The following is a 13,407-nucleotide window of genomic DNA, read 5'->3' as shown; positions in this document are numbered from 1 at the left end:
AAGTAGAAACAGAAGTAGCTGTGTACGGTCATGGAACAAATCAGAATTTTAAAACCTGTCAAGTCCCTGAGACTCTAAACTGTTGTCACACAGTCTTAATTTGTGTCTGATAATTTGTATCATTAGGTTTAGCCCTGATTTTGGAAGTTTTTTGTGATTTAAATTAGCAATATTTTGATTTCAAGAGTTTCTTGCAACTGTAAGTTAGAAACTTAGGAAGAAGGATTTCTTAATGGACCTCACTGACGGATCTATACCAGGCTTAGATCCAGAGGAAACTTTTATACAGGATTCCCTCTTGGATTACCTTGCATTTTAAAGGAATGGGAATAAAAATGACTTTGAGGTTGTGAAATAAAATTTCTAAGTCTATATTCATATTCTCTATTTGTTGAGACATCATTTTCCTGATTTGCTTTAGCTCTTTAGTGTATTTAAAATAGTTGATACAGTCTGTCTAGCAAATCCAATGTCTGTGTTTCCTCAGGGACAGTTTCTGTTAACTTCAGTGAATGGACCATACTTCGTAGTTTCTTTGCATTCTTTGTAATTTTTTTGTTGGAGATTGGACATTTGATTATTTTAATGTGATAATTCTAAAAATCAGATTCTTCCCCCACCTCTGGGTTCATTTCTATTGCTTATGCAGGTTGTAGTTGTGTATTTGTTAAGTGACTTTTCTAAACTATTTTTGTAATGACTGTATTCTTTGTTGTGTGTGGGGTCTCTAAAGTCTTTGTTCCTTTAGCTTGTGGTCACGTAGTATTTCAACATGATTTCCTGGAATGCCTGGCGCCAAGAGAAAATAAAAAACCCTCCCAGTCTTTGCAGATTGACTCTGTTTGGCAGTCCTTCAGTGCCTAACTATGTTGTTTAGGACCCTGCCTTAGCCTTTACTTCCTTCTTTCTCTGGGTCTAAAAATTTGCCAGAGGTGAAAGTGTAGAGTCTTCTCAGGTCTTTTCTGAGCATGTAGTCTGCCCTGGGCATACAGGTGGCTTCCCACATTTCCCAGGCTCATGCACTAGGTCGCTTTGCAATGTTCTAATTCTTCACAGAATTCATTCTGCAGATTTTCCTCCCTGGTTCTTGGTGTATCTATTGTTTGTGTCTACTCTAAGTTTTTGCCTCAGGCTGCAGGGGTTTCCATATTTGCCTTTCGTCGTTTTTGAGAAAAGCATTCTGTCTAGCTGCTTTCTCTCCCTGAAGGAGTTTCGTGTTAGGAGTGGGATGATTTTCATACTGTATCAGCAAATGATTTTGTGAATTTAATCCAAAAAAATTAGGGAAATTTCAGTTGCTCAGGGGATTAGTACAATTACATTTATGGGTTCTCTATTTGAACTAATCTGAAGAACTGTTAAATTCATCTTCTCCATTCTTATAACCACTGTCCTATGGATTACCCTATATGGTCTTATCTTTAGACGTTCCCTATTGATCCACTGAGTGACTTGCAGTTCCCTAAATATAGCATGTTATATAATGAGCATCCACGTCTTTATATAGACTTCTTCAGGCAGACTGCTGTATGTTATTCTTTTTTTATATACTACGTGCACACACACACACACACACACACACACATTATCAGGTTAAATTTGATAATATTTTGTTTAGGGTTTTTATATGAGGGATATTTGTAATTTCCATTTTTTCTTGTATTGGTTTTGTCAAGTTAGTTGTACTTTTAAAGTAGTTTTTGCATTTCATTTAAAATGTCAATTTCATCGATAGGAAGTTGTTCTTAATGTCCTATTCATTCTGTATCAGCAGGAATGGTGTCCCTCTTTTCCTTTTTTGATAATGGTAGTTAATACTTTTTTCTTGCTGGTTTTGCTAGGGGGTTATTAATTTTATTAGTTTTTAGAAAGCCAATTTTTAATTGTGTTAACATTCTTTATTATATGACTGTTCTGTATTTCAGAGATTTCTGTTCTTTATTATTCCCTCTCTTATACTTTCTTGTGGCTTAATTACTGTTATTTTTCTAGCTTCATGAGCTGTAATCTTGGATAATTGATTGTCAACTTTCTAATATACGCATTTAGAACTATACGTTTCTCGCTGCAAACTGGTTTAGCTTTGTCTCATAAATTTTGATATGTTGTGGTTTTGGTATTCAATTAAAAATATTTTCTAATAGCCCTTGTCACTTAGAAGCCTTGCTGAATTTTCAAACATTTGAAGATCTTTTAATTTATCTTTTTTGTGTATTCACTGTATATGGGGCTGTCACTGATTGTATGGCTTTTGGATGCAAGATTACTGCAACCAGTTTCGATTGATTGATGGTATTTATTTAATTCAATTCTGCTGTTACTTGTTGCTATCATTTAAGAACAAGTATTCATTTAAAGAGGGTGGGAATTTATTTGTCTCACTGTCAACCCTGGCTTCTGAAAGACTTTTGCAGGCCCATAGTGTTCAAAAAAAATCTGGGGGAGTCAGGGTCCTTAGGTCATCCACCCAGATGACACCCTCCTAGGTGTCAGGGTTTCACTTTCTTTTAGGGGCACCATCTGTAGCACCGAAGTCTTGGCAGGCTGTGAATTAAACTTTTTATGTAATTCTGCTCCTCTCATAGTCTGGTCCTGGGCAGGTTTTTCAGCTTGATTTACCCTCTGGCTTCAGGAGTAGTCTCTTTCAATGTTACAGAGCCCGGTGGCTTTTACACTGTATCTAAATTTAGTGGTTGGCCAATTGAGTCTTAGAGGATGTTGATGAAAGTTGTTCATGGGGACGTGTCGCACTACAGGCATACTGCTGCGGTTGTCTTCCTTTAGCATATCCATTGCTTTTAATAGCAGTCACTGCATTCCACACTCCTTATAATTGCCCTTGCTACTGTTCCTCAAGTATTAGAGATACTGCATAAGCCGGTTGCGTTAGTCAGTCCATCACCTTCCGCTGGTATCCCATCTCAGTTCCCCACGAGTGGAAGTCTTCGTCTTGTGATGCTATGGCAGGCCATGGCGGATTATCACTCGGTCTGCCACGCTCAGTGTGGCTGCTCTTGCCATCTGGTTAGTGAGGGAGCCAACCCCAGAATCCCATCCTGACGTCCTCGTTCCTGGTACTAATTGTTGGTTTGGTCACCCTCCCCTCCACCACCCTGAAGCAGGTCCTGAGACAAGAACTGAGCACACAGACCTTACTGGGATCCTCTCCCTGACTTGGGAGATGCAGGGGCACTGACAGAAGTGATATAGAGAAGAGAGGGAGCCAATATGAGGTGTGTTGTCAAGTCAGCTACCTCAGTGGGTGACTGGAGTTTAATTCCACAGGGAAACGCTGCGTAGGGGATGTACTTCTGTCTTATCCCAGCAAAGAGCTAAGGAAGCTTGGGATATTTACTCTCTAACCCAAATCATGCGTTGGCTAAGGGCTGCCCCTGGGAGGGTATGGAATCACAGGCACTTTCTGCCCACCACACGCACAGGAAGGGGGGGTTCCGGCAGCCAGAGTGGCGTCCTTTGCAGAGGTGCAGGTGCTGGCCTGAGGAATCAGGCTGGAGTGTATGGACATGGGTAAGGGGGTTTGAGGGGTGGGCGAGTAGTTCTAACACTGCCGGCCACCGCAGAAGTATGTCTATTTTCAACTATGCAACATAATAGCAAATTGCTTTCTTAAGTTGTCGTAATAATTTATTCCTATGAGAATTCCTTTTCCTCCACATCCTTGCTAATACTTTATCAACCAGTCTTTAAAATTTTGGCCATTTTGTTGGGTGCAGAGTGGTATGTTGTTGTGATTTTATTTTGCATATCCTTGATTATTATAATTGATTGGTTGGGTCCAATCAGGAAAGAGAAGCACATAGTAATTTTAATGGGAAGAGTTTAACGTAAAGAATGATTGAGTGTAACAAGGATTGGAGTAATGGGAAATTGGCTCTGAAGTAAAGAGGACTCTGCAAAACAGCAATAGTCATGGAAGGAGCAAGCACGACTCCCCTTCTGGCTGAGACGCAGCCCTTAAATCCCAGCCCTCGCCTCCTGGCCTGAGATCCAGGCCTTGTTGGGAGGGCCGGGATGTGGCAGAAAAGTTGCTGTAATGCTGCGCTGATGGGACTTGCTTGACATCTGCCCTTTGGATGTTGCCATGGTTACCTTATAGGATGCTGGGGAAAGCTATTCCTGTGGCAGTGATGCACTGGGTGCGCTCTGATGCAAAATTGCCTGAGGGGAAGTGGGGGGCGAAGCTGAAGCTGTGAGTGGCCGGTGCGGGTGTCTGGTACTGTAGGAGCCTGGTGCTGGCGAAGCCCACAAGCTGCAGGAGCTTGTTGAGTAAGTGCGTTGGAACCAGGAAGCGAAGCTTTTCTCCTGCAGTCGTCTCCAGTGCTGACAAAGCATGCCTGCTTCCCATCAGGCATCTGGCAGAGATAGTATTTAAAGGGCCCAGACCTACAGAGTAGGCAAATAGTGGGGATTCTGAGGTGAGAGGCGGTGGATCACTGGCACGGTCTGCCCTTTGATTACACAGCTTCTGTGTGCTTCCTTCTAAGCATACATGAGCTCCCCAACAACCAAACCACACTGTAGTTCTACCTAAGAAGATACGCTTATTCCAGGTGAAGAAGTTCTCACACTTTGTCCCAAATGAAGAGACACACAGTTCCAAGAGTCATGTGCCCGTCACTGGTTATATTAATTAATCTTCATATTCAGTTAGGGTCACACGGATATTCCATTATCTGAAGTCTAAATGTTAACTTGCAACAACTTGCATACAAAGTAAAAACGTGAAGGGGAAGATATACCTGTAACAAGCAAATAGAAACTATGTAAAGCTGTTACGTTTCTTGTTTCTATAATTTGTTACAAGACTGTAATTGATGTGTTTGCTTTTGTCCTTCTACTTCCCATTCTGTAGTTCCCTGCCCTCATCTAGAAGCTCAGCTCCTTTGAGTTTACCCTGGTCGAGAAACCCAAACCCAGCGGGCTGAATCCTCAGTCATCCTGCTGTAGTTTGGATATTTTTATGGACTTCTCTTCTGGATCTCTCATCCTGTTGTGTCCATACAATTCTTAATTTTGATTATGGTAGTTTTCAGTATTAGAGTTTTCTTTTTTTTTTTCAATATGCTCTGTTACTTTTTAAAATTTTTCAATTAACCACCAAAATGTAAAATCTTGTCTTTTTGTGCTCAGTAAAGCCTATTTGTTTTATAGGACACATCTGGTAATCTCCATAATTGGAATATCTTCAGGTCTCTTCCTGTTTGTCTGTTGATTCTTATTTTGTTGCCTGGTGTCTTCATATGCCTAATTATTTTTGATCATGCTAGACATTTTATTTGAATATTGGTGGAAATGATTTGAGATCTAGGATAATATTATCTTCCTTTAGAGAGTATTTTTGTATCTCCTGTTAGGAGCCTTCACATTCCAGCAGTTGTGGTATCACCTTAAGCCAGATGGAAATCGTGGGATTTTCTGCCACCTGGGTGACTCATAGTTAGGCTGCAGCCACATCAGGGCTAGTTTACTTCTGGTATAGCCTTAACCTAAGTGCAAGTCATTGTCTCCCAATTCAAAGTGCCAGGTTGTTTATTTGAGCCCCTACCTTTTGTGAGTCATTGCCTCCAACTTGTGTCCCCCTCCCTCCCTGAGACTGCCAAAAGCTCTCTCAGCCTTTTGGCAGTGTCCTCTAAAGACAAATCTCGCCAGAGCAAAAGTAGTTCTGAATGCCTGGCTCCTCTTAAAGGATCTTGGAGCTTGGGTGTTGGCTTGGTAGATCTTACCATTTTGTTACTTATAAACTGCTTTTAAGATTTTAAAATTGTTCCTTAGCTTTTCAAGTTATGTTCAGTGGGAGGTTGTCTCAATTACTTCACCTGGTATTATTGGAAGTGAAAAATCAGGACAAGTTATTTAACCTGCTACTTAAACTGTGCTGCTGTTTTCTCGTCTGTAATGATATATTAATAACTACTTACTATCTCATAAGGTTTTTGAGATTTATAAATGATGTAATCACATTATGTGCTTACAGTAGTACTTGATACCTAGAAAATGCTCAATTTATTATCTCATTAATTTGAGAACTTTGGAATTTGTCTGTTGCTCTTCAAAAACTTTTCAAGCATGAATTAACCCCTTTGTTGGCCAAAGTAATTGGCAGGGATTATGAAAGATTTATAAATAACATTCATATTGACTGACCTTTCTGTCAACCTTGATTTAGGTAGATGACAACTTTTTTCCTAATGTTTTCAAGACTCTATTAATATAAGGAAAATTTAATTTTATCTAAAACCAGTTAATGATCCTGATATCTGTGTGTGTCTATATACACATATGTATGTATGTATCCATGTGTTGTATATGTGATTATATGAAGATGGATGAACCCTGGGTGTGTGTGTGTGTGTGTGTGTGTGTGTGTATGCATATATAAGTACATTAAGACTAAATGGGAAGCTATTGTAATTGTTTAAAATATGGTCTTTCGTTGGTAAAATAATTGGGCTGGAGCTAAGGAGAACAAAGTGAAATGGAATTGGGATCCTGTTTTAAATATTTTTAAATTCTGAAAATCAGAAGTTTTTCTAATTATCTTTTTTCATGTTTAAAATAGAAGATAATTATAAAACCTTCCATTTACCCTATTTTGAAAATTGATTGAATTCTTGGACTAGGTACAAAGTAGACAAGAGAAAATGACAATAAAAGCAGGTAGCCAAGCTTAGTACGTCTGATGACGGCTTACTTTCACAGTCCTGGTGCATGAAAAACAACCAACTATAGCTAACAGTGTAACTCTGGAAGTGGTAAGCATGCATACTATTGCTGTATTCCACAGATCGGCACCTTTTAAAGTGTGTTTGATATTCCTCCTTTTCCCTCCACCTAATTTTTGTGCAGAGGAACTTTAACTTAGTCTATTTTGCATCAACATTCAACCCATCAATATAATATTCAATTTTTCAGTGCATTTTCCCACTATGTAAAATGAAACAGTCATGATACATCAAGGTTTACAGAAATACAAAATAAATTTCTTTTGAGGTAAGGAGACATACATGGCAATTTGAAAGTTTTCTTAAGTTTTAAATAAATTCTCATTTCTGGAAATTGCTATGCCCTATTCCTTTGGTTTGATGTCTTTTTAATTTTCTTATGTTACTATATGTCTTAAAGTTACTTTAAGGTGATTATTTTTATGATTTTGTTTTCTAGGTTAACAGAACCTTCTGGATATTTAACAGATGGTCCAATTAACTATAAGTATAAAACTAAATGTACATGGCTAATTGAAGGCTAGTAAGTATACAATTTGGGTTAAATTAATTTATTTTATTCTGAAATGATAAAGAAGGAGGTCATATCAATATTAAAGCATTAAAATATAACACCTTTATATAACATAGTTTATTCAATTGCTTCTTATTAGAAGCTTCTTATTAGAAGCAATTGAATGTTTTAGTCACAATATTTTTTATAGGATTACAACTTTTAAATATCACGTTTAATATAAATTACTTTGTCACATGTGATAACAGTTTAATTTTTACATACATTTTATTTTTGTTATATTAGTGTGGCATGAAATCAAGTAAGCATTTTTGGCTTGTTTTAAACATCTTGTTATGGAATTTGAAGACTCCATAAAGTATAAAAATATTCCATACTGAATTATGCTATTGGTTCATACTACTCAGCATTTTAATTCTAAGTGCGTTTAAGAAAGAACTTTTTGTAGAAGAGAGAGTTAATTATCCTTTTAAAAGTATTTTTTCAGTAATGAGGACTTGAGACTGAATTTATCTGTTTAAACATATTGTGAATGGTTCATAAGTTAATTGATATGAATTAGTTTTGAACCATTTTATGATTTTAAAAGAGTGTATTGGGAAAATTAGGTTTTTTTTGGGGGTATTTTAAAATTCTTTTTGAACTTAAAAGTTATAAATTCCCTGTGCTCCTTTGGTTTTATTTTTTTATTTGTAAATAGTGTATCATATTGAGACACTTTAATTAAAATTTGTAGACCTTATTAGGGCCTCTAGTTAAGGGTTGTGTAGAAATAAAAATGCTTGCTTCTTGAGTGTTGAATTTTAAAAATCAACTTTATTTAAGTACAATTTGCAATAAAATCCAACCATATTAAGTGTACAGTTCAATTAAGTTTCAACAATGTATACAATCTCTGTAACCTCTGCCTTAATCAAGACATAGAACGTTTCCTGTTGACTAAATTTTTAGAAAATGATGATACATACATATGGCCTGTTAATAGATTTTTAAGCTACAGGTCATTTTTACAAATTAGATATGACTGCTTCTAAATCTTTTACGCTGGTGACTTAAGGATTTAAAGCAAAATTATTTGTAAAGAGGTTTTTAATGAAATTCTCTGGCTGAAATTTCTTCAGACTGATTTGTATATTTCACACTAATTTAAAAATATTTTAATCTTTTTCAGTCCAAACGCAGTGTTAAGATTAAGATTCAATCATTTTGCTACAGAATGTAGTTGGGATCATATGTATGTTTACGATGGAGACTCAATATATGCACCTTTAATAGCTGTACTTAGGTGAGTAATTATATTTAATTGATGAACTTATAATTGTAGGAAAGTAACTATAATTTATTAATTTTAAGTATATATTGATCTGTACTACCAAAAAGTTTGTGGAGATTATGATGGCTAAATTTCAAACATAGTTGTAATACTAGTTTGAATACCGTGACTGTCAACTTAAATATATATATATATATATATATATATATATATATATATATATATGTAAATATTGATATAGCAAATATAAAGAATTACTGTATCAGAAATGTAGATTTCTTAATAAATATCCTTTATTCTTGCCATATATAGCTTATTCTTTTAAAGTGATTTGAATGTTTTCAGAACTATTTGGATAAGTTAATGTAAATTCTAGATGACAAAGAAATCAATAGACAGTTTATATATTTTATAACTGTCTTTTTATTTTAGCAAAATGATAAAACTTTATATGTTTAAAAAAGGTTACGCTTTATGTAATAGTTTACTAAAGAGGGTGTGTCTATCAGTTCTCAAAATTTGAGAGCTTTAGTTGCTTCAAAATTTTTATTGTTATTCAGGTAGTCAGACAATTTTAAAATTACACCACCTTCAGTATCAATTAAAAAATCTTTTTATGTACGTATGTACAAACTATAGAATGTTTTGTGAATAGGAGAAAATATAGTAGATGTAGGAAAAATTTTGACCATGTAGTGTGGATTTTGTGTATAATTTAACTAATGTGGTTGTTGATGAGAGTGACATTATTCCTTACTTTTGTTATTTATACAGTATCTCTTATATGTTCAGTCATTGTTAAAAATTTAAACACAGATAAAGTTTAATGTTCCCTTCAAAATTTGTTTTATTTTTTATTTTTACTTTTTATGTTGCAAATATTCTGTTTATTAGGAATGTGAACTATTATGTTTTTGGACAAACATGCAAGCACGTGTATTTCCAAATTACTATTTCAAAATGACTCCTTGGAAGCTTAGGCACTTGTTCTGTGATATTGCTATTGCTCAAAATACTTTTAGAACTTAATTTTTGAGTTGTTTGAAAACTATATGAAGGGTAGCCACGAATAGCTCTTCATCTAAGGACAACAGATATAAAATGGAGTAGAGCCTTGTGAAAAGGTACATTGTAAGGTGGATAAGATCCTGGGTTCATACGTTTGTTTTCAGCAATTTAGGTGTCACTCTGCTCTCTTTGCTCTTGTTTTTAACGACACCATTGACTGATCATCATTTAGATGTGTGCCTTTTCACTTGTTTTTCTAGTAGTTGAAATGACTTTGCATTAATGAATAGTGGTCCATTAACACTGTTACCAACCCTTTCTTGACACTAAAGGAATCTTTTGTAAGATAATTAGCAGGATGAGGTTTAGTATATATGACTGTGAAGATGGAAGCAGTGACTTTTCATTAGCAAGTGTTCCTGTTAGGTATCCCGTGGGAGCTGGAAAACTCAAGTTTATTGACTGTCCATTTGATGCTAAGCACTGTGGTAGGCAGTTTAAATGTCATTGAATCCTTACAAGGATCTTGTGGAAGAATTACTATTATCTCCATTTTTTGTAGCTGAGAAAATTGAGACTTAGGGAAATTAAGTTTTACATATAATAGATAGTAGAGCCAGGATTAGGACTTGACAGTCTCGTGACTTAAAAGGTAAACTGTTTGTATTTCACTTTGCTGAGAACTTAGAATCTAGCTGTACAAATTATTCCAGTTGTGTAAGTATTTGCTATTTAACAAACTTTTAATTTTTTTATTTTTAATTAAAGTTGATTGGGGTGACAATGGTTAGTAAAATCACATAGGTTTCAAGTGTACAATTCTATAATACATGATCTATACATCACATTGTGTGCTCACCACCCAGAGTCAGTTCTCCTTCTATCACCATATATTTGATCCCGTTTATCCTCATCTACCACTTTTGATCACCTCAATTCCAGAGACCATCATAAGTCTGGAGGATATAATAAGGAATAAAATATAGGCCACTGCAGTGACTTCAAATACCAATGACCTGGAGTTGGGCCAAACTTCAGGTTTGGGTTAAGTACACAGCCCTACAGAAAACTATCCTTAGTTCACACACCAGCTGCAAGGTCAGGGGTCCCAGGCTGCTGGCACTTCTGACCAGCTGGCTACAAATTTAGGAGTTCCAACTACCCCCTCAGGTTCAATAATTTGTTGGAATGACTCACAAAACTTAGGAAAGCACTGGACTTATTATAATTTAGTTATATGTGTCTCTTAATATGAAGAGACACATATGAAGAGTCATATGAAGAGAGGTCTCGGAGGATCATAAACAAAAATTCTGTGTCCTCAGGATGTGTTCCCCTCCCAGCACATTAATGTGTATCACCATCCAGGAAGCTCACCTGACCCACAGATGTGCAGAGGTTTTATTGGGGTTTCATTATGGAGGCATGATTGATTGGATCCTTGGCAACAAGGCCAAACTCAGTGTCTAGCCTCTCTCCTCTCGAGAAGTCACATTAATTTCTTGTCAAAGCCCCAAGCCTTTAAATGACATGGTTGGTCTTTCTGCTGTGGCCAGCTCCTATCCTGACTCACCTCATAGCTTACACTATCTAGCGGCCCACCATGGGTCCTCATTACCATAAACTGTCAGGGCCCTCCATGAATAGTAGAGATACGCCTATCACTTGGGAAATGCTAAGGATTCGAGGCTGTGTCACTACATAGGAGTTAGGCACTGGTGGCAGCATGTTAACAGACTTTTAAAACAACACGATAAGTATTATAATCAAGTTTTGAAAGACTGCTACGTGACTTCAGAAGAAGTGACTAATTCTTCATGGTGAATTTCATCATGAGTAGTAGAATGATAGGCAAAGTCTGGGGACCAGATAGGATATTCTTGGTAGAGAAAAACATGTACAAAGGCATAGTCATACCAAAGGACATTATATGTGGGGATAATAGTAAGCAGTTATGAGTAACTTGATCATAGGAAATGTGAAGGAATAAGTAGGAGCCAGATTACTGAATCAACAGCAATCAGTACTATCTACTGAATGCTCGTTCTATGCCAGGCAGTGTGCAAGAGTTCTTTCTGTGCATTACGTCGTTTCAGCCTCACAATAACCCTTTACTTAGGTATTACTGTTGCCATTTTATAAATGGAGAATTGAGGCACAGAGAGATTCTGAGAGTGGTCCAAGTTTGCCTAGCTAAGTGATGGACTCAGAATATGAGCTCAGGTTTTGTGATCCCTCAATAGCTGTAGTATTGTTTTCTTGTGTACCACACTAAATTCATTGGACTTTATTATATAGGCAAGGTATTTTAGAATGTGGAGAATGGATTGGATTGGAGAAGTGCTATTTTTTTTTTTTTATTGCGTGTTGGATAGTCATGTGCTAAACATGATGTTTGTAAAATCATATGTAGTAGTAATTTGCGACGTAGAAAGACATTATATTCCTACGGGAGGTGCCTGGGGACACTAGCTATCCACAGTCAACTGAATCCAAATTCAGGTATTGAGGTGATTCACACCCACACTGCCGTGCGGTCCCCTGGAGGCCTGTCTTTCACTAGTTCACTTTTATTCCTACTCGTTGGCGGTTCCAGGTCAAAGAGAGGGCCCTGGCTTCCACTTTTTGTTTTCCCAGCTCTGTAATACAGCCTCATTTCTTAGCGCTTCAGACCTCACCTCCAACTTTGCAATCATAAAATGCCCTTGAGGAGAGAGAAATGGCCCCAGTGTCTGGGCTCACCATCTTTTTAGTTTTCCAGTGCCTTAAAGCAGATTTGTTTGTTTTTATAAACTTTGTCATTTTTCTAGTTGACGTCAGTGGCAGGGTTGGTTGGTCCAAATTGCTTGGTGTGTTATGCAAGAAGTGGAAAGCATTTTGCATGTAATGCTTTTAAAATACTTATAAACAAACAACCAGGCAAACAAATCTATTCTTTTAATTTGTTTTAGAAAGATTAACTTTGTTATAAAGACATGGGAATATTATTTTTAAGCAATGTACTCATTTTGATATAATCTCACTACAATGAAAATACATATGTGTAACTAAGACTGTTATTATAGAATTTGAATTCTATAATAAGTCTTTTGTTCCTTCACAAACATAAGCCAGTAGGTGTAATAACAATTATTAAAGCATCAAGAGCTGATTACTTTTTAATTTGTTTGCTTTTGAGACTAAGTTTGGGAAATAAATCATTTGACTACAATATGTTTTGTTCTGTCAACTATGATTTGAATGAGGGAATTCAGTTCCTGATGGTGCCTCAAGATAAGTTTCACAGTGTCTGAACGAATTGACTGTTTTCAGTACTGTATTTCTTGTTGGCAACTTCTTTCTCATGTTGCGTGTTTTCACAGATTTAGAGAGGGCAGTTTGAAATAAGTCAATGAAGAGATGTCATTTCCCCCCACGAACAAGTAGCCTTAAAAAGGGAGAAGTACCAGTTATTAATTTACAACTCTTGCGTTTGCACATTTGTATCCCCCCAACAAAGTTAGTTTTCTTTTGTGTGCATATGGACTTCAGTTGAGATTGTCTTTTGGAATAGTCCTATGTTAGTATAATTTGTATAAGAATGCAAAATTTTAAAGAACTATAAAAAGTATATATTTTTAGATGACCTGAAACACCAAGGTTAGTGTATTGGAAGTGTACAACTGTAACTAGAATGTCACTGCAGTCACTTAGCTGGTGTGAAGTGTTCCTTCTGGCTTCATCAGAATTGGCAACTAGTGGCAAAAAGTAAAGCTACAAGGTCAGAGTACCAAGGTGGCTGTAAGTGAAGGTCTATAAGAGTTAAGTAAAAGACCACCCAAGAGTATTAGGAGAGAATGGATAACAGCACAAAAGGGAGAAATGGGACA

The 13,407-nt window shown here is 36.5% G+C and overlaps 1 protein-coding gene across 1 annotated transcript in view; it reads left to right on the top strand.

The window, feature by feature from the left end:
• ATRNL1 (attractin like 1) overlaps nucleotides 1-13,407 on the top strand; it is a 573,257-nt gene that overhangs the window by 12,693 nt on the left and 547,157 nt on the right. Inside the window, exons 2-3 of the mRNA XM_033131140.1 lie at nucleotides 7,183-7,266; nucleotides 8,429-8,542. Of these exons, the coding sequence (XP_032987031.1) occupies nucleotides 7,183-7,266; nucleotides 8,429-8,542 (198 nt within the window). The remainder of the gene's footprint in view (nucleotides 1-7,182; nucleotides 7,267-8,428; nucleotides 8,543-13,407) is intronic.

This window comes from Rhinolophus ferrumequinum, chromosome 16 (genome assembly GCF_004115265.2).
Source record: "Rhinolophus ferrumequinum isolate MPI-CBG mRhiFer1 chromosome 16, mRhiFer1_v1.p, whole genome shotgun sequence".
Taxonomy (NCBI): domain Eukaryota; kingdom Metazoa; phylum Chordata; class Mammalia; order Chiroptera; family Rhinolophidae; genus Rhinolophus; species Rhinolophus ferrumequinum.
The sequence above is the reverse complement of the archived record's forward strand: the minus strand, read 5'-3'. Positions and strand labels throughout refer to the sequence as shown.